This window comes from Myotis lucifugus, unplaced genomic scaffold, assembly GCF_000147115.1.
Source record: "Myotis lucifugus unplaced genomic scaffold, Myoluc2.0 scaffold_160, whole genome shotgun sequence".
Taxonomy (NCBI): Eukaryota; Metazoa; Chordata; class Mammalia; order Chiroptera; family Vespertilionidae; genus Myotis; species Myotis lucifugus.
The window spans coordinates 1,470,006-1,487,449 of NW_005871208.1; the positions used below are offsets into that span (position 1 = coordinate 1,470,006).

Here is a 17,444-nt window from a genome sequence, read left to right on the forward strand (position 1 = left end):
CACATTCTAGTTAGGCCAATTCCTTGGTCTTTCAGGCCTGGCTTTTCCTTATCTGCAAGCAGTCCTGATGCGGAATCCTGTGTCTATGGGGACTAAACTCTCCTGATACCATCTGAAACCCGCCCTGCCTACCTCCCTACCTCCCTACCTCCGGGGTTTGCTGCAGATAAAAGGAAATGAGGTATTTGAGGTATTTGTTTAATGCCCAAGGCCTCAACCAGCTTTCAGCAAAGACACCTCTGGGAACAGTGTGTGAAGGTCAGGTTTTCCTTCTGATCCCCACCCCTCCCCAAAGTTTCTGATCCCAGGGATAGGCCTCCTGACCGTCTCTCCCACTCCATGGGCAAGGGCTACACATACAGCAAGTAGGGTTGGCAGAGCCAGTTGAGACTTTATTTTGGAAAAAGAACACTTGATTTGGCTTTAGTTGGGGGCACGGGAAAGAGGCAGTCCCCCTCCCCAAGGGTGAGCCTCAATCGGGGCTTCCCGAGCCCACAGCTCGGAGGACAGGAGGGCCCGCAGTCATCATTCACTTGGGGAGGACATCAGATGATTCAGACACCAGCTTCCCATCTCGGGTCTCAATCTTCTTCACAACCACCGTCTTGGAGGAGCTGGTGCGGCTGAAGGAGCCAGAGCTCCCGCCAGAGCCCAAGTTGGCCTGGAAGCCCAGGCCGTAGTTGAGGTTCCCATAAGATGGGGACATCAGGCCACCTGGTCAGGAAGAGGCAGCCACATGAGCACAGGAGCCCTGCACACATTAGGCTCCAATGCCCCCTTCTCCCTCCAGTCCCCTGGGATGAGGAACTGGCCTGGTTCACTTCTCCAGGACTGTCCGGGAATACCAGGAGCAAGGTGGGGCAGAACTTTGATATTAGCTATGTGACCTTGGACAAGGCAGTTAATTGGGCCCCAGCTTCCTCAGCTGTACAAGAGGGAAATGTATAGGCAGGGACACACCTGAATAGCTGCTGGTGGTCTTGGTGTGGATACTCATGTTCTGCATGCCAGATTCCAGCCTGTACCCAAAGGACACATGGATGTCAGGACCAACTCCTGGCCCAGGAAAACAGGACCCACCCCTCCTCACCCCAGGTCCCAGGGATAAGGTACCAGGGCCAGGCAAACACCCCCCACACCCACCGGTTCTCCTCGCCCTCCAGCAGCTTGCGGTAGGTGGCGATCTCCACGTCCAGGGCCAGCTTGACGTTCATGAGCTCCTGGTACTCGCGCAGCTGCCGGGCCATGTCCTGCTTGGCGTTTCTCAGAGCGGCCTCCAGCTCAGCCACCTTGGACTGAGCATCCTTGATGGCCATCTCCCCACGCTGCTCGGCATCAGCGATGGCGGCTTCCAGGGAAGCCCTCTGGCCTTTGAGACCCTCGATCTCAGCCTGGATTCGGCTGATGTTCCGGTTCATCTCAGAAATCTCAGTCTTCGTGCGACGCAGGTCATCTCCGTGCTTCCCAGCCAACGTCTGCAGCTCCTCATACTGTGGGGGTGACATGAAGAGTAAGGCCCTGTGCCCCCACCACCACCACCACCAACTCGCACACACTGCAGGCTTTCTTCCAGACCTCTGGGCACAAGGGCATCCCAATCTCCCCAGCACCCACTCGGCAGTCCCAGCACATGGCAGGCAGAGAGGTGTTTGAAATCCTGCACCCCGCTCATGAACTAGAGCACAGAACTGGCCAGAAGGGGAAGGCCAGCTTAGTGACCCTGCTCTTCACCTTGATCTGGTACATGGTCTCAGCCTCAGCCCGGCTGCGGTTGGCGATGTCTTCATACTGGGCCTTGACCTCGGCAATGATGCCATCAAGATCCAGAGAGCGGTTGTTGTCCATGGACAGCACCACAGATGTGTCGGAGATCTGGGACTGCAGTTCACGAATCTCCTATGGTGGGAAGGGAAGGGGATGAGGCCCTGTCCCTGCACACAAGGAGCCCCCTTTTGCAGAAGGGCCTTCCTTAAGGGACAAGCTAGGGGAACAATAAGAAGAGAGGAGCAGGTGGGCGTGAGGACCTGGGAGAGGGCAAAGTCCTGAAGAAGCAAAATAGGTCAAAGACCTGGAACCTAGAGGGGTGTAAGGATGAAATGAGGGCAGGAAAAAAGAAACTTGTCTTTGGGGGAGTAACCAGAAGGGCTGGGCCCTTCATGATATCAGCTACTAATGCTGAGCACACAGTGGGCTCCCACAAAGCCCAAAGACTGAGAACAAAGACATGAGAGAGAGTGGGCCATTGGGTCACCATTCTGTGTATGATGACCTTGGACAGGCTTTTTCAGTTCTCTAAGCACATTTTCTGATCTGAGAAATGGGGTAATCAACCCTCTCTCATGCATGGGGACAGAACTAGAGAGCAGCAATACTGAGTTAATATCAGTAGCTGTAATTATTCAGAGGTGGGCCCTTGTCTGTGGTGCACTTGGGGCCGGGAGGAGTCTCTGATGAGGTTGGGGGAACAAGAACATACCTCTTCATACAGCTGCCTGTAGAAGTTGATCTCATCAGTCAGCCCTTCCAGGCGGGACTCCAGCTCTACCTTGTTCATGTAAGCTTCATCCACATCCTGTGGGGTGTTTTGGAGGGGGACCATGAGCTGGGTGACCACATTGGACCCCAACCCAGAGGCACCCAATAGCCTGGAATTCTAACTATTGCCTTCCACACCTCACTTGGTGGCCTCATCCTCCAGGCCAGCCTCTGCCCCATCGCACCTGCATCCCCAGCCCAAACACCTTTCCTCAGTTTTCTGCAGCACCCCTCCCACTCCTTCAGGAGGCCTGCTATGGCTAGATCTCCGATTCTACTGCTCCATTTCCACGTCCCAGCACCAATATCCAGAGTTCTGTCCAAATGCACCTCCTTAGCTCTGTTTTTGCCTACTTTTCCTGTATATCTAGGAAATACCCAAATGTTGGCCCATTACTTAGAAATATTTAGAGACAGGCCCCAGAAAGCCTTAGTCCAAGCATCTAAGCCCCAACCTCCAGTGTCTGGTGAAGGTAGAGGACTCCCTCACCTTCTTGATGAGGACAAATTCGTTCTCCATCTCTGTGCGCTTGTTGATCTCGTCCTCGTACCTGGTAAGGACAAGACTTAGAATCAAGGACCAAGGCAGAGGGGAGGTTACCCTGAGACTTTTTAGGTGGACAAGACTATCTAGAAAATTTATTTCATGGAAATGCAAGATATAAAAGGGCTGGCCTGGTCCTTCTGCTTATCAGCCAGTGGGGAGGCCTGGAGCAGTACACCTATCTACAAATCAATGAATATTCATTTGATTAGACATAGGAGGCATATTAGGAGGGCAACAGGGACTGATGAGACCTCAGACAAAAGGGGCCAATGCTGTAAATATATATCAGAAGCCTATTGACTACTTGTCTCTCTGAGGTCTACTATGTAAATATTAACATATAATTTGTTGTCCAAATCTGGACAATTCTGAGACTAAAAGAGGGTTGGTGCAACTAACAATTATGCCAGGACAATGGGTGTAAACTAGACTGTCCTGAGAAAACCTGGTCACATGATCACCCTAATTATATAATCTGCATTGTCCAAAAATCGGAGGGCCATGGGGTCTTAGGCCTCTGGCCCCCTGGGGTTGACAGAACAGATGAATTCAGTTGGGCAAATGGCAGTACGGAGGAAGGCAGCTTACTTATTCTTCAAGTCCTCCACCAGTCCCTGCATGTTGCCAAACTCTGCTTCCAGCCTCAGTTTCTCCTGACCCAGCGTGTCCAGCTGCCGCCGAAGGTTGTTGATGTAGCTCTCGAACATGTTGTCCATGTTGCTGCGAGTCGTCTTCTGCTGCTGCAGGAGGCTCCATTTGGTCTCCAGAATCTTATTCTGCTGCTCCAGGCTCCGCACCTGGAGGAGGAGGGAACGAAAAGGTCTGCTTGAGACCAGGGCTCAGAATCTGGAGGGAAGCAAGCAGTGTGTTCCACTCCCCAAACAGTGGGTCTCCAGAACCCAGGGAGCTAGTTAGCTATCACCTAACAGAGACAGCATGGTGAGTAGGGTAGGGAGCCATGTCCTTCTAACTCTGGGGCGGGGACATGAGGGTGCATGGTTGGAAGGAGACAGCTAGGAGAGTCATGTTGAAACTATTTTGCAGAACAAATAGGTCTTCTTGATTTAGATTGTATATTACAGATCAATAAAAATAGCCAAATGTTAACACTTTATATAAGACTGAAAAAGAAAGTGTAGATTGTTCTATTATCTACTATTATCATCATCATTATTATTTGGAGCGACTTTGAGGAACTCATACAGCTTATAGGGAAACAAAAGCCCTAGGGCCTGGAGAGTAGTGGCCAGAAGACCTGGTTTTAGCCAAACACTGCTACTAACCTGGGCTGCATAACCTTGAATTGCTTCCCCTCTCAGAGTCCAGAGCTCCTCAAGCCTGCAATGGCCTAAACCAGTGATTCTCAACCTGTGGGTCGAAACCCCTTTGGGGGTCGAACGACCCTTTCACAGGGGTCACCTAAGACCATCGGAAAACACATCTATAATTACATATTGTTTTTGTGATTAATCACTATGCTTTAATTATGTTCAATTTGTAACAATGAAATTGGGGGTCACCACAACATGAGGAACTGTATTAAAGGGTCGCGGCATTAGGAAGGTTGAGAACCACTGGCCTAGAGGAACTCAGCCAGGTCCTTTCAGGAGCCCTCCCCTCCCCCCATCTGTGCAAAAGTCACTGTGTCCAGGGAAAAGACAAAGGACTGGGCAGATCTGCCTGCAAATGGAAGACTCCCTCCTACCCTTCCCCCACCCCACCACACCCAGGAAACCCTCTCCTTGGCTCCAAACAACCCAACACGAAGGTCCTGGTTCCTTGGACACAAGGAAATCCAGATTTTAGGATGAGATTAAGCCATGTTAGAAGGGAAATTTTTTAAAAATAGTAACAGGCTGGTTCCAAGAAGAGGAATTTATCTTCCTTAATCAACCCAAAGTTTAAAATTGGGAGGGACTTAGAAAAGAAGGTTGATGTAAGGGTCTGGCCTAAATCCAATAAATCCCTCTGTAAATTCCTTTCTTCTCCAGGTCATGCTGCCACAAAATTATGAAAAATAAGTGATTATAACATTTGGCCAAGGGCCACTAAACTCTCTACCTTCATTAATACGTGAATAGGCAAAATCTCTGATTTAGGTGTTCTCATGCCCATTTTATAGATGAGGAAATCAGTTTCTGCAAACGAGTCCATCAAAGGGAAGGGCGGACACTGGGAACCGGGAATTGGGACTCGGAGCTAGTGTTTAACTACTTGCGGGGAGGACTCAAGAGCTAGTAGAACTCAGTCAAGAAGAGACGTCAAGGGTGCTTAGAGCCAAGGAACTAGGAAGCCCTAGTTCCTAAGGGGAGTTGAGCTTCCTAGGGCACTCCAATCCCTAAAGAGGCTAATCTGTCCCAGTATTTCCCGCTTTCCGTTCCCACAATGCCTCCCAGGAGCCAGTCAGCAGGGAGGGCCCAACCTTCCAGCGCGCGGAGGCCCCAGGGGCCCCCTAAGGGAGCCTACCCCCAAGGCTGCAAAACCCGGCCTGGCCTCCCCTCTGGGGAAGTGGAGCCAGGACTTTGGGGTGGAGCCTGGGAGGGAGGAGAGAGGGGACAAGGGCCGAGTGGGGAGAGGGGCGTTGGCGGACAGACATGTTATCTACAGCCATAAATTCTGGGGCTTAACAGGACGTGAAACCTGGGCGGGGCGTCCAACGCCCCAGACTTTGAATCCTGGATGGGCTTTCTTGGAACCAACCCCTGGCGTCACCCCACCCTGTCCCCACACATACCCCTCCCAACCCCAGACGCGAAAAGCTCCCCAGGTAGAGCAGCGCGTTGCCCAGACGGCCCCGCCTCAGCCCTGCACCCCATGAGGGGGCGGGTCACTGCCTCGCCCGGCCCCGCCCCCTGCAGGCTCCAGGGCAGGGGCCAAGGATGACTCATCTGGTGCCCCCCACACTCGGGCCTTGGGACGCCGGAGGCTTCGATCAATATTTGTCTGTTTAGATCAAGACACCAGTTCCTTCTCCCAAAATCCTATCAAACTCATTCTTTTTTTAAAATGCCCAGGGGCACCTCTGGGAAACTGTTGGGGAAGTGCTAGGAGAGAAGGTGAACCTGGAAGAGGGGCACCCTCCTACCCCACCCTTCCCACCCGACAGCTAAACAGCTGGGACTGGTCCAGGCCGAAAGCTTTATCCACGATCAGAACTTGGGTTGGGGTGAGATGAGTGAGGGAGAGAGGACGCCCCAAGATTTAGAATCAGAAGCTGCCCCATCCCTGCGGCCATCCGGAACCAAAGTGCATGGGAGGAGTGAGTCATAGGTTGGAAGAAAGGGTTGCCAGAGTGCGTAGAGCCCAGCAGGATGCCAGTGGGGCCTGGAGATGTGCCCACGGACAGGGCGAGCAAAAGAAAGGGCGTGGACCCTCTTCAGACCCCAGGCCCAGCCAGCCACGCAGGGGGAGCCCTCACCTTATCGATGAAGGAAGCAAACTTGTTGTTGAGGGTCTTAATCTGCTCCTTCTCCTGGTTGCGCACGGCCTGGATGTTGGGGTCCACCTCCAGCTTCAGGGGGCTCAGCAGGCTCTGGTTCACTTGGACAGCTGTGATGCTCCCCATGCCCCCAGCCCCGCCGTAACCCCCGGCCAGACTCATGCTGGTGCCCAGGCCACCTCGGTAGCTGCTGCCCACACGGGAAAAGGACGAGGAGCTGATGCGAGTGCCCGGTCCACTGGAGTACGAGCGGCTGCTGAAGGCCCGGGGTCCGGAGGTGGACACCTTGTAGGTCTTCTGGGTCACCCTTGTGGACATGGTGGAGGCTGGAGTGGAGGCGAGAAGGCTGAACCTGACGGAGATTCGAGAAGAAGCCAAAAAAGCTGCTTGTAAGTGGGGGACAGCATGGCCCTTTATAAAAGAGAGCCCAGCCCAAAGGGAAGGGGGTGGGCCTCGTACCTGAGTGGCTAGGCCCGGAGGAGGCCGGGCCTAACCTGACACCTGCCACCAACAGGCTGACTCAGGTGGGGGCAGCAGAGAGCTGCTCCCACCCTGGAGCCCATTCCGGCACCACCCCCAGAAACCCAGGAAAGAGCAATTGGGCGAATGTGAAACTGGCAGGAATCCGGTGGCCTTGCACAGGTTCCCTGTAACAGAGAGACTGACCAGGGATCACCCAGCCCCTGCAGCCCTGACTCCTGAGTCTTGTCTCCTTCCCTCCTGTGGGAAATCAGTGCAAGGACTGAGAAGCACAGCAGGACAGTGATCCCTGCCATGTGGGTCTCCTGTGAGCAGCTGACACCCCAAGTTCTTCTCTCTACTTTGAGTGACTATGAAGGTCTGCCCAAGGCTGGAGGACAGGAAACTGGGTTCTGAATTCTTGAACCTGAGGTCAACCATTTGTCTAGTCTCCCCTCAGTTACTGTTGTACCCTCAGCACCTGGTGTAGTGCCAAGAGGGGCTGGGTAAATATTTGTGGAATGAGCGCGTACACACACACACACACACACACACACACACACACGGGTAGTCTGGGTCTGTAGGTACAAGATAAAGTAAGATCCAACACAGCACTTTCCTGGTACACAGCCCAGTACTCTCTTTCTTCCCAAGATCTCAGGATTCCCAGAGCCAGGCTGAACACTGTAGGCCTTGCTGAGGGTCCCAGAGGAAAGAGGTAGAGGACGGGGGGGAGCTTAGGAGAGAGGAGTTGTGCTGGGGTCTTCACTGTTCTCACTGCTCCTTGGGGGAGTCATTCCCATAGCACCCAGTGGGTGAGTCAGGAAGGAAGGCAGGAGGGGGTGGGATGGGGTGGGGTGGAGGAGGGGGTCGGGAGACTGATGGTGAATCATTCTGCAGCCATCTGGGCCCTCCTTCTCTTCCCAGGCCCCAAATAGCCCAAGGAAATGAAGAAAGAGTCCCTGCACCTGTCTCCCTGAACCCATTATCCAAATGAGTCAAGAGAGCAGGTTGGGGCACAGCATGCACCTGCAGGTTGGAGAAAGGGGAACTAAACAAGACACCCCAGGCCTGGGCGGGCTGGGTGGGGCAGGCTGTGGGTGGAAGGCAGGTTTGTTTAGGTCCCCGAGGCAGAGATTCCAGCTGTAATCGCCTGATGATAGGGCTGAATTCTCTGGAAGACCCTGCAGGGCATGAAGTGGGGACTAGGTGGCTCTAACTAGAGAGACCAACAAATGCCAATCACTCAGACCCCTTGGGGGAGAGGGCGAGGTGGCCCACAACCCCAAACCCAGGGAAGGGGGTGACTACGACTGCCCAGCTACCAGGAGGGCAGTTATACAGGTTTCTCCCCATCCTTTTCCAGCAGAGACAACTGGGCTCCCAGAAGGACAGGCACATAGACCCCTACAGAGGGACAGAGAGACCCAGAAGCCCCCTCCTTCAGGGACAGATACAAATCCAAAATAGGCAGACACATAGATAAGATCCCTTCAGACAACACACACACACACACACACACACACACACACACACGCACACGACAAAGACACATTTTAAAGTCTCTTCCAAAAAGACAAATCCAGTCACTCTGAGGGGATGAAATGACCACATCCCTTTCTCCTTCCTCTCTTTTCTCCTCTCCTCCTCCCCAGGCTCCTGGCCTGCTGGTGCGCTCTATCAGGCAAGGGGAAATCCAGTTAGTGCCTGTTTGCACGGCCCTCTCCCAGCCCCTTGAAACAATGCTCAATTTTCCAAGAGTGATTTGAATGCATGCCACCCCCTCCCCTTCAAGTATGGACACCTAGCAGGGCAGAGAGACTTCTACCAGAGACCAAAGGGAGGGGTATGGGCCCAGTGCCAAACCAAAGACAGAGAAGGCGGAAGGAGAGAGGGAGGGGCCGGTCAGACTGGTATGGCAGCTATGAGGAGAGAGGACAACCAGCTCCCCACTTCTTCCCCTCCCCCACACCGTTGTTGGGTGGACCTGGGCAGACTCTGAGGGGAGGAACCATACCTGAAGTCCTGAGCACAGAACAGCAAGCCAGAGCCCCCTGAACTCTCAGGCCCTCCGCCACCACCCACCTGGTTCTCTGGTTCCAGAAGTGCCCTGTGTTTAAGGTGAGAACAAATGGAGCTAGAGGGACACTATCCATTGTCAGAGCTCACAGGGCGGGGTGCCCCATTGTGCTGGGGCAACCCAGAACAATCCAGGACCAGAAGTGTCTGCATCTCATTTCTCAGCTCCCTGTTGCTCAAAGACCCAGCCAATCCCTCCCTCATGTCCAGACTCAGCCTCGGTGGGAGAGAAGAGGCCAGCATTGCTCTCCGGAATGGCCCTGCTTGAGGTGTCAGGGTGGAGGCAGAAGGGGAAGGCCCCCGGGACGAGGGCCAAGCCGTGAGGGAAGAGACAACCGGACTGGGGCAGCCTGCAGGTACAACTCCTGGTAAGGCTGACTGATCACTGTGCTCTGCCCAACAAAAGGGAAAGTGTTTGCAATGACTGTGCCTGATCCAGAAGACTCTGCCCCAAACCGCCTTTCCTGGAGAACAGAAAGGGGAGGGAGGAGACACTGGACTGCCCCCCTCAGGAGGCCGTAAGCCCTTGGGCAGCTGTGTGGGCAGAGGTGGGTGGACAGGGTATCATTACATCACTCACAGTGATTGGAAAAGGTGGTCTGAACAAGTTCCTCTCAGTCTCAGGACTGAGGACACAAAGACACCACATCCACAGCAGCACTATTCATAATAACCAAAACAGAAACAGCCCAAATGTCTGCCAACTGAAGGATGGGTAAACAAAATGTGGCCTATCCATACAATAGTGTATTATTCGAAATAAAAAGGAATGAAGTACTGATACTTGCTACAACGTGGATGAGCCTTGAAAGCATTAAGCAAAGTTAAGCAAGCCAATCACAGAAGGCCACATATTGCGTAATTCCATTGATATGAAATGTCCAGAATAGGCAAATCCATGAAAAAAGAAAACAGATTCGTGGTTGCCCAGGCTGGAAGGAATGGAGGTGATTGCTAAAAAAATAAATAAATCACTAAAGAATAAAAAGTGTTTGTTTTGGGGATAATGAAAATGTTCTAAATTCTATTGTGATTGATAATTGCACATGTCTGTGAAAATGCTAAAAACCTTTGTATTGTGCACTTTAAATAGTTGAATTATATGGTGTGTGAATTATAGCTCAATAAAGCTTTTACCAAAGGAAAAGAGAGAGAGAGATACCACAAAAGCATAAATTAGCTACATATATAAAGTGGGGTCTTTATGGACCATCATAGGGATGAGGAGATAGATGGGAAGATTTTGTTTAGATGCTCAAGGAAAAGAAGTTTCCCCTCTCTAGGTTAATAAACAGGGTGGTGTCCCCAAAGCACTGAAATCACTTTAAAAAATAGACACAAGCCCTGCCAGTGTGGCTCAATGGTTGAGCATCAACCTATGAACCAAGAGGTCACAGTTCAATTCCCAGTAAGGGCACATGACCAGGCTGCAGGCTCGATCCCCAGTAAGGGGGCGTGCAGGGGGCAGCCAATCAATGATTCTTATCATTAATGTTTCTATCTCCCTTCCTCTCTGAAATCAATAAAAATAGGTTTAAAAAGAAAAAAAGATGGACATGAAGGGATTAGCTAAAGAATATATATGCCTACCCCATGGACACAAGCAACAGTGTGGTGATGGACAAAGGAAGGGGTTGGGGACTGGGTGGAGAAAAGCAAGGGGGGCAGGAATGGAGACATCTGCAATAGTGTGGACAATAAAAATAAAGAAAATAAAAGATGGGCTCTATCCCCAGTAGAGGATGTGCAGGAGGCAGCCAATCAATGATTCTCTTTCATCATTGATGTTTCTATCTATCTCTCCCTCTTCCTTTCTCTCTGAAATCAATAAAAATATATATTTAAAAAAGACAATTTAAAATTGTTGACATAGTAATAGCTGAGTTTACACTGAGCAGCCACCAAGAACAATTAGTTTAAGTAGGAAGCCACAGATGGTGGGAACACCCATCAATAAGCCACATCATAAATAATAAAGTTGATTGGATTGTTGGTTTTTGTGCTGCCTCAAGGCCAAAATTGTTCATAGTCAATGCTCAGTAAGTGGTGACAATCTTTCTTTATGATTACTGGTGGCTCCGATGATTAAAGCCAGCAGCATGGGAAGAGACTGCCTAGACCGGCCGCAAGCGCCAGTGCCTAGAAGTCATGAGACTGAGGCGCCTCGCCATCTGTTCCCTGGATTCATTGCAGCAGGATTCCTAGGTCAGGTAGGGGTTTGGTCATAATGTCCAAATCCTCTTCACTCTGAGGGCTTTTGGTCCATGTCCCAACTCCATAGAGCTTTACACATAGGTCAGACATTCACGAATGTTCTCAGAATAGAAATTTGGACTTTGATAAATGTGCTTAGAAGTTATTAGAACATGGATGCAGAGAAGGTGGCAAGGTTAGCCTTACTGCAGAGGAAAGGAAACATAAGCCATGGGTGAGGGGACATTCTCCCCGTTTCCCTCTTGGTTCTTCTTGTTGGTGGAATAATTAAAATGGCCTAAGGCAGATTAACAGGAAAAAAGTAACAAAATAGATTTTTGTTAATCCTCACCCCAGGATATTTTTCCATTGATTTTTAGAGATAGTGGAAGGGAGAGGAAGAGACAAAGAAACACATCAATTGGTTGCCTATTGCACACGCCCCACCCAGGCCAGGATGGAGTCTGCAACCAAGGTATGTGCCCTTGACTGGAAATCAAACCTGTGACACTTCAGTCCTCCAGGCTGACGTTCTATCCACTGAGCCAAACCAGCTAGGGCAAAAACCAATTTTTAATACATACACAGAAAATTCCCATAAGCATGAAAATTCCAAAGACGGTAAGTCAAAATGAAGTATATATGTCATTCTGGACTAAGGAGAGGGAGGTAGGGGTCTGGGACTTCAAAGGGAAAATAGGTGAGTCACAGGGAGATGAGAAAGAGCAAAAATTTGGTTAACAAATATTTGCCCGGACCACCCCGAAACAATGAACAGACAGGAGTCTAACAAACAGACTTGACTAGATTCCTCCCTGTCTCACACATCTAGCCACATCCAGCTCCCTTCCTGGAACAGGTATTTCAGTCTGAATTCCTCTGGGGGAGGTGAAAAGCTCTGCTCTTCTTGAGTTTGTTGGGCTTTACCTGTTGTCAGCTCAAAATAATCTGCATGCTGGGTGACACATTCTGGGAAGACTAGTTTCGATCCTCTACAAGCCCAACAGCCTGTTCACATTCTCACAGCCTCACCTCCACTGATACCAAACCAGAAGAGGCCGATCAATGGAGGATGCAGCTGTGGCTCAGCCGTTGGAGTCATTACCCTTAACTCTGGTTCTCTGTCTGAGCATGCACATTGGAACAACCCAGACCACACTCCATCTGCATTTTTTTGAAAGTTTCCTCCATGTAGCCAGGGTTGAGCACCAGGCTTTGGCTCTGGTCCTACCACCAAGACCTCCAGGAACACTCTTCCTCTCCCCAAGCCCAGAGCACTGCAGAGTCCTGCTTACAGAGAACAATATACCTGCCCCTCAGGGAGGGAAACAGATAGTGGCCAGTCTCCAGAGCCTGATCCTCCACCGCACTGGCCAGATACACATATAGACACTGAGTGGACCTGACCAGGTCCCACTCATGCGGTGAGAACAGCAGTGTGGTGGACCTGGATGATGGGAAGTGGAAGGCAGGACATCACCAGAGATTTCCCAGGGGATGGTCCCTGGAGGAGCCCTCAAAAGGAATCACACAGCAACCCCACCCCCAACTTCACTGTAGGAAAAACACTTTCCTAAAGGTGTGTTCAGGTAGCCAGACAAGAGTGCAGGAGGAAGGAATGGGAGGACTTGGGGATCAGCTATAGCCCCTGTCCCTATCTCCACCCCCACCTTCCAGCTCCAAGCCTGGGCTGCTTGGCAATGGAGCTATTGCCCAGAGATCTGTTGTTCTGAATTTCCTGCCAGATCACCTGAGGACCAAGGTCGGAGTGGGGACAGGGACCCAAGGCCTTTATTCCCTCCTGATTTTATTCACCCACTCATTCATTCAGCTCCTCGTTTGCTTATCAGGTACTAGCCTAAAAAGCTTAAGGAGATAATTTTTGGTTATAAGTGGGACCTCCTTTGGCCAAGGCAAGGTGTATCTTGAAGGGCTCTGTTGAAAAGTGACCATTAGGAGTCCTAAGTTATTAATTAAGCATATATATATATATATATATATATATATATATATATATACTGGGCACAAGCTGGAAAGGTTCTGTGGGAACTGGGTCCTTATGGCCTTCACTGTATGTTGGAAGAGATAGACAGACACATAATTCCACTTATTCTAATATTGTAATAATTATACTTATATGGTACAAAAATACCTTACAAATATTAAATAATTTAATCTTCATAAGAACACTATAAGGTAGGTGCCCTAATCACTATTTTTGTCAGATGAGGTTAAAAACATGTCAAGATCACACAGCAGTTGGCTCTTGCTCCAGTCTCCTAACCTCTATATCATACTTCCATTGTAATGATGGGGAGCAAGAAAAGGGGCCTGGTGGTTTAACAGCCCAGAGACTGTCCTAGATCAGCAAACTGGCAGCAGCAGGGCCAGGGCCTGAGAGGAGGGGACTGAGGACAGCACACTTCGATGGGCAGAGGAGCAGAGTGTCAGCACTGGTCCAAGGATCCACCAAGGAGGCAGAAGAACCGGTAGAATGGTGAAGGATGCTGAGGCAAGCGCTCTTACTTTGTTGCCTGAAGGTGGTCTTGTCTGGAAAAAGAACTTCTGAGTCTCCATTTTTCAAGCCCCAGTCACAGTTCCTCAGAGAAATCTAGCACTCTGTTTATAAAGGGGAGCTCTTTGTGGTCTAAAAAACAACCCCTTAAAACCTATAGCATGTGGGGTTGAACAAGAACCTTTGAGTGCCCTTGTACCTTGTACTTGCCAAGGAGCCCTAGGTTAGGGACCACTTTCACGAACTAGACCACCAGCCCCAGGTGAATAGAAGTGATCCTTCTATGCCTGCTACAGAAGAGAAAGCCACCCAACATGGATGGGGGCGGGGGTATTGGGAAAAGTCATGGGTAAGTCACAATCCTCTGGTCTCCATATCTTATCCTACCTCACCCAGGAAAACAGCCATTGCTTAGGGCATTCTCAACTTCTTTCAAGGTCATGAGTCATAGCCTGCATGAAATGATCATTTGTATATGGCAGGCTGGGGTAAATGGAAGGGTCTGCTTGGGGCCAGGTGTGCTCAGGCCAGAGGCTATGGATGCCCCGGGCCTCACTTAGATACTCAGAGGGCTGATGGGCCCAGTATTTAGCATAGTTATAGCCCACTCTTGAACAGCCAACATGACCAGGCACCCTGGCTGGGAAGCTCTGCTTGGGGAGACCAAACTGTTTTTCTGAGGTGAGGAGCTGAGATAGGAACAAGAAGGAACGGGATGCAAACAGATAAAGGCCAGCCCGCATTGGAGAGAAGGCTCAGGGATCAAAGGCATCCATCAGAGCTGAAAGCCATAACCCCCATGTCCTCTATCCAGCCATAAATATGTAGTCTGAGGTCAATCACCCACCATAAAGGAACCACAGCCCCTGGAAAGGCAGGTCTGAGGAGGGGAGTGTCCTCAAAAGTGAGCTGCCCCAAGGCCAGCCCTGCCACCCCTTCTCTAGCTGCTGGAGTAGAAGGAAGTAATGACTCAATCTGGCTGAAATTTGGCTGCACCTCAGCAAGTCACACCTGTCTGAGTCTCAGTTTCCTCCTCTGATATTGGAATTGATCTAAACAGCTTCTGACATTTCTGACTCACCTACACTCCCACAAAACATCCCCCAAAAAGTGTCATGATTATTTATATCACCCAAGGATTCTAAGGAATTTGACTTCAGTCTAAAAAGAATGAGGATATTCTCTGAAGGGTGGAAGCTAATGATAATATGCAAGTGTTTTGTGATCATATAAATACAAAGCTTGGCCCTTGCCCTCAGAACAAACAGGAGCCAAGTGCTCTACCAAAACAAACAACCTCTCCAACCTGTGCCCATGCAAGCTCAGCCTATGCCACCTCTGTCTCCACAGCACCTTCACAGCTAATCAGTCACTTCCCCTCTCTCTCTCTCTCTCTCTCTCTCTCTCTCTGTGTGTATGTGTGTGTGTGTGTGTGTGTGTGTGTGTGTGCGTGTGTGAAGGCAAACTCACAGGAGTATGTGCCACCCTCACCTTGCCCACCCACCCATCACAGCCATGTACATACCACTCTTCAATGCACACCCAACATGCACCCATGCACACACAGCCATAACATCCAAACCCAAATACATGCACAATATTGCTCAGGACTCTTTTTTTTTAGTCTTTATTATTGAAAGTATTACATAGAACCTCCTTTGTCCCCCATTAATGCTCAGGACTCTTGATTGAAAGTGACTGAGACCCAACTCAAACAGGCTTAAACATAAAAAAATCACTTATTTGCTCATACAATGAGAAAGTGCACGGGTGCATTTGGCTTTTGGCATAGCCAGATGAGGACCATCTTTCTCTACATCTCTTGACTCTCTTTTCCTGTGTTAGCTGCCTTCCCTGGCAGACCATCTCCATGCTGTGGCAAATGCCTCTTTCCCAATCCTTCCCACTAAAGTTCCAAGGCTGACTCTCATTGGGCTGTCTTAGGTCACATGCTCATCCCAGAACCAATCACTGTGGCCAGGGGACTAGAATACTGTCATTTTGACTGAACTGGATCATGTGCCCAGCCCTTAGAGAGGGGTGGTCAACCCCACCCAAACTATATAGAAGGGGGCAAAACGAGTTGATTTTCTAAACGACGAGGAAGAGATGTTGGACAGGTAGAAACAACAGATGTTCACTACCCACACTGACCCCAATGTACACAAAGAAAGATGTGGAAGCCTCGAGGGCTTCAGGGGTAGAAAGATATCGCTGTATACACTGAGCTCTTGTATAAATATAAATACTGCCTGGCCAAAGTCCACCTCTGCACTTTACCCACAAAGTATAGATTTCCAATGAATGAGTGACTCAGACATACGATATAGGACTTCAGATGGACAGGAAGAGCTTGACCACATTGAATTTAGAAAAAAAGTAAAATATGGGTGAAAAGATCTGGAAATGCAATCAGTCATTGAATGGGAAGTATTACATAGGTTTTAAGGAGGTAGGTTTTAAGGGGATGTTTTTCAGACCACATGTTTATCCTGTAGGTCACAGAGGCCAATGAAAGTGTGAGGCAGGAAAGTGACATGGTTAAAGCAGTGTTTTAGGATGATTAAACAGACTGAGATATGTAGGTTAGATGGAAGGGGCAAAAACTGAAGGCAAGAGACTAGAAAGGGGACTATTGCAGAATGAAATTGAGGAGGCTTGTGGTGTATTAGGAGCAGTGGGATCAGAACACAGGGATGGAATCAAGCAATGGTAAGAAGGAAGAACCAACAGATGTGGCCGTTGGTTGCATGGCTGAAGGGAATGGAGAGGGTAACTCAGATGCATTTCTGGTAGCTCCCTGCTGAACCCTAGCACCTTCTACTCCAGCCAGACTAGTGCACACACTTGCCATGAGCCGCTCCACCTACCCCTGCCATCCCATTCATCCCATCGGTGTCAGACCACAGCTCCCGACAGACAGAGCAGGGTCCTCTAGTGTCTGGTTCCTATCTCTGTGCCAGCCTCTGCCTGGCAGGGCTCTGGCCCAGAGTAGATGCCGCAAAGTGCATGTGTAGCCTTCCCCTGAACATGCAGTTTACACTTGCCTCCTTACCTTTATCACACACTTGCACCCACATGCAGCTGCCTTCACTTCACCAACAGCATGATGAGGCTGCCCAAATCCTCTGTGGTCCCAGGCAACAGAAGCAGGTGTGAGCAAGCGCGCTTTCTCCCCTCTGATTATGCCATGCCTGGAGAACAGTGTTTGGCTCTTACCTGACTCTTAGGAGGCATGTGGACAAATGGAATAGGGAGAGAAATGGGAACTGCGAGCTGCAGACATACAGCTGCAGAAGCTGGGAGTGTGAGCCCTGGAGAAAAAGAGGCAAGGACCGCCAGGAGGAAGAAGGGATGTTCATCTGTGTGGCCTGGCAGGAAGAAACCCCCAGCAGGACTTCCGCTCGCTGTAAACTAAGACTTCCCAAAACTTGGAGATTTGTACAGGTGGGATCTGCACCATCATCTGGACGTTGTGGCTTTTCCTACATGAAGAAGGGTTCAAGCAGAAGGTCAAGGGGACTCGAGCATCCAATGAGTGGGTTGTTGGAGCCTCAGAAACATGTCCTGAGGGCCTATGTGTGCTGCATGCTTCACCTCATTTAGACTCAGAAAGACACTGCCAGGCCCAGGGTGGGAAAGTGCCTGATTTCACAGAGCTGTGAAGGGAAGAACGG

At 50.3% G+C, this 17,444-nt stretch overlaps 1 protein-coding gene across 1 annotated transcript; it reads right to left on the minus strand.

The window, feature by feature from the left end:
- Window positions 1-366: 366 nt before the first annotated feature.
- KRT8 (keratin 8) lies at window positions 367-6,931 on the minus strand. The gene is made up of 8 exons (XM_014461763.2): window positions 6,501-6,931; window positions 3,671-3,879; window positions 3,026-3,086; window positions 2,477-2,572; window positions 1,732-1,896; window positions 1,144-1,490; window positions 961-1,019; window positions 367-714 (listed from the first exon to the last, which is right to left on the minus strand). Exons 1-8 carry the CDS (start codon window positions 6,837-6,839, stop codon window positions 530-532), a joined length of 1,461 nt encoding a protein of 486 aa, XP_014317249.1. The 5' UTR covers window positions 6,840-6,931; the 3' UTR covers window positions 367-529.
- Between the last annotated feature and the right edge of the window lie 10,513 nt (window positions 6,932-17,444).

Coding starts and splice junctions, on each gene's coding strand:
- KRT8 (XM_014461763.2), bottom strand. CDS start 6,839: ATGTCCACAAGGGTGACCCAGAAGACCTACAAGGTGTCCACCTCCGGA. Junction 1,897..2,476: donor ACAGGCAGCTGTATGAAGAG/GTATGTTCTTGT, acceptor TTCCCACCATAG/GAGATTCGTGAACTGCAGTC. Junction 1,020..1,143: donor CTGGAGGGCGAGGAGAACCG/GTGGGTGTGGGG, acceptor CTTTGGGTACAG/GCTGGAATCTGGCATGCAGA.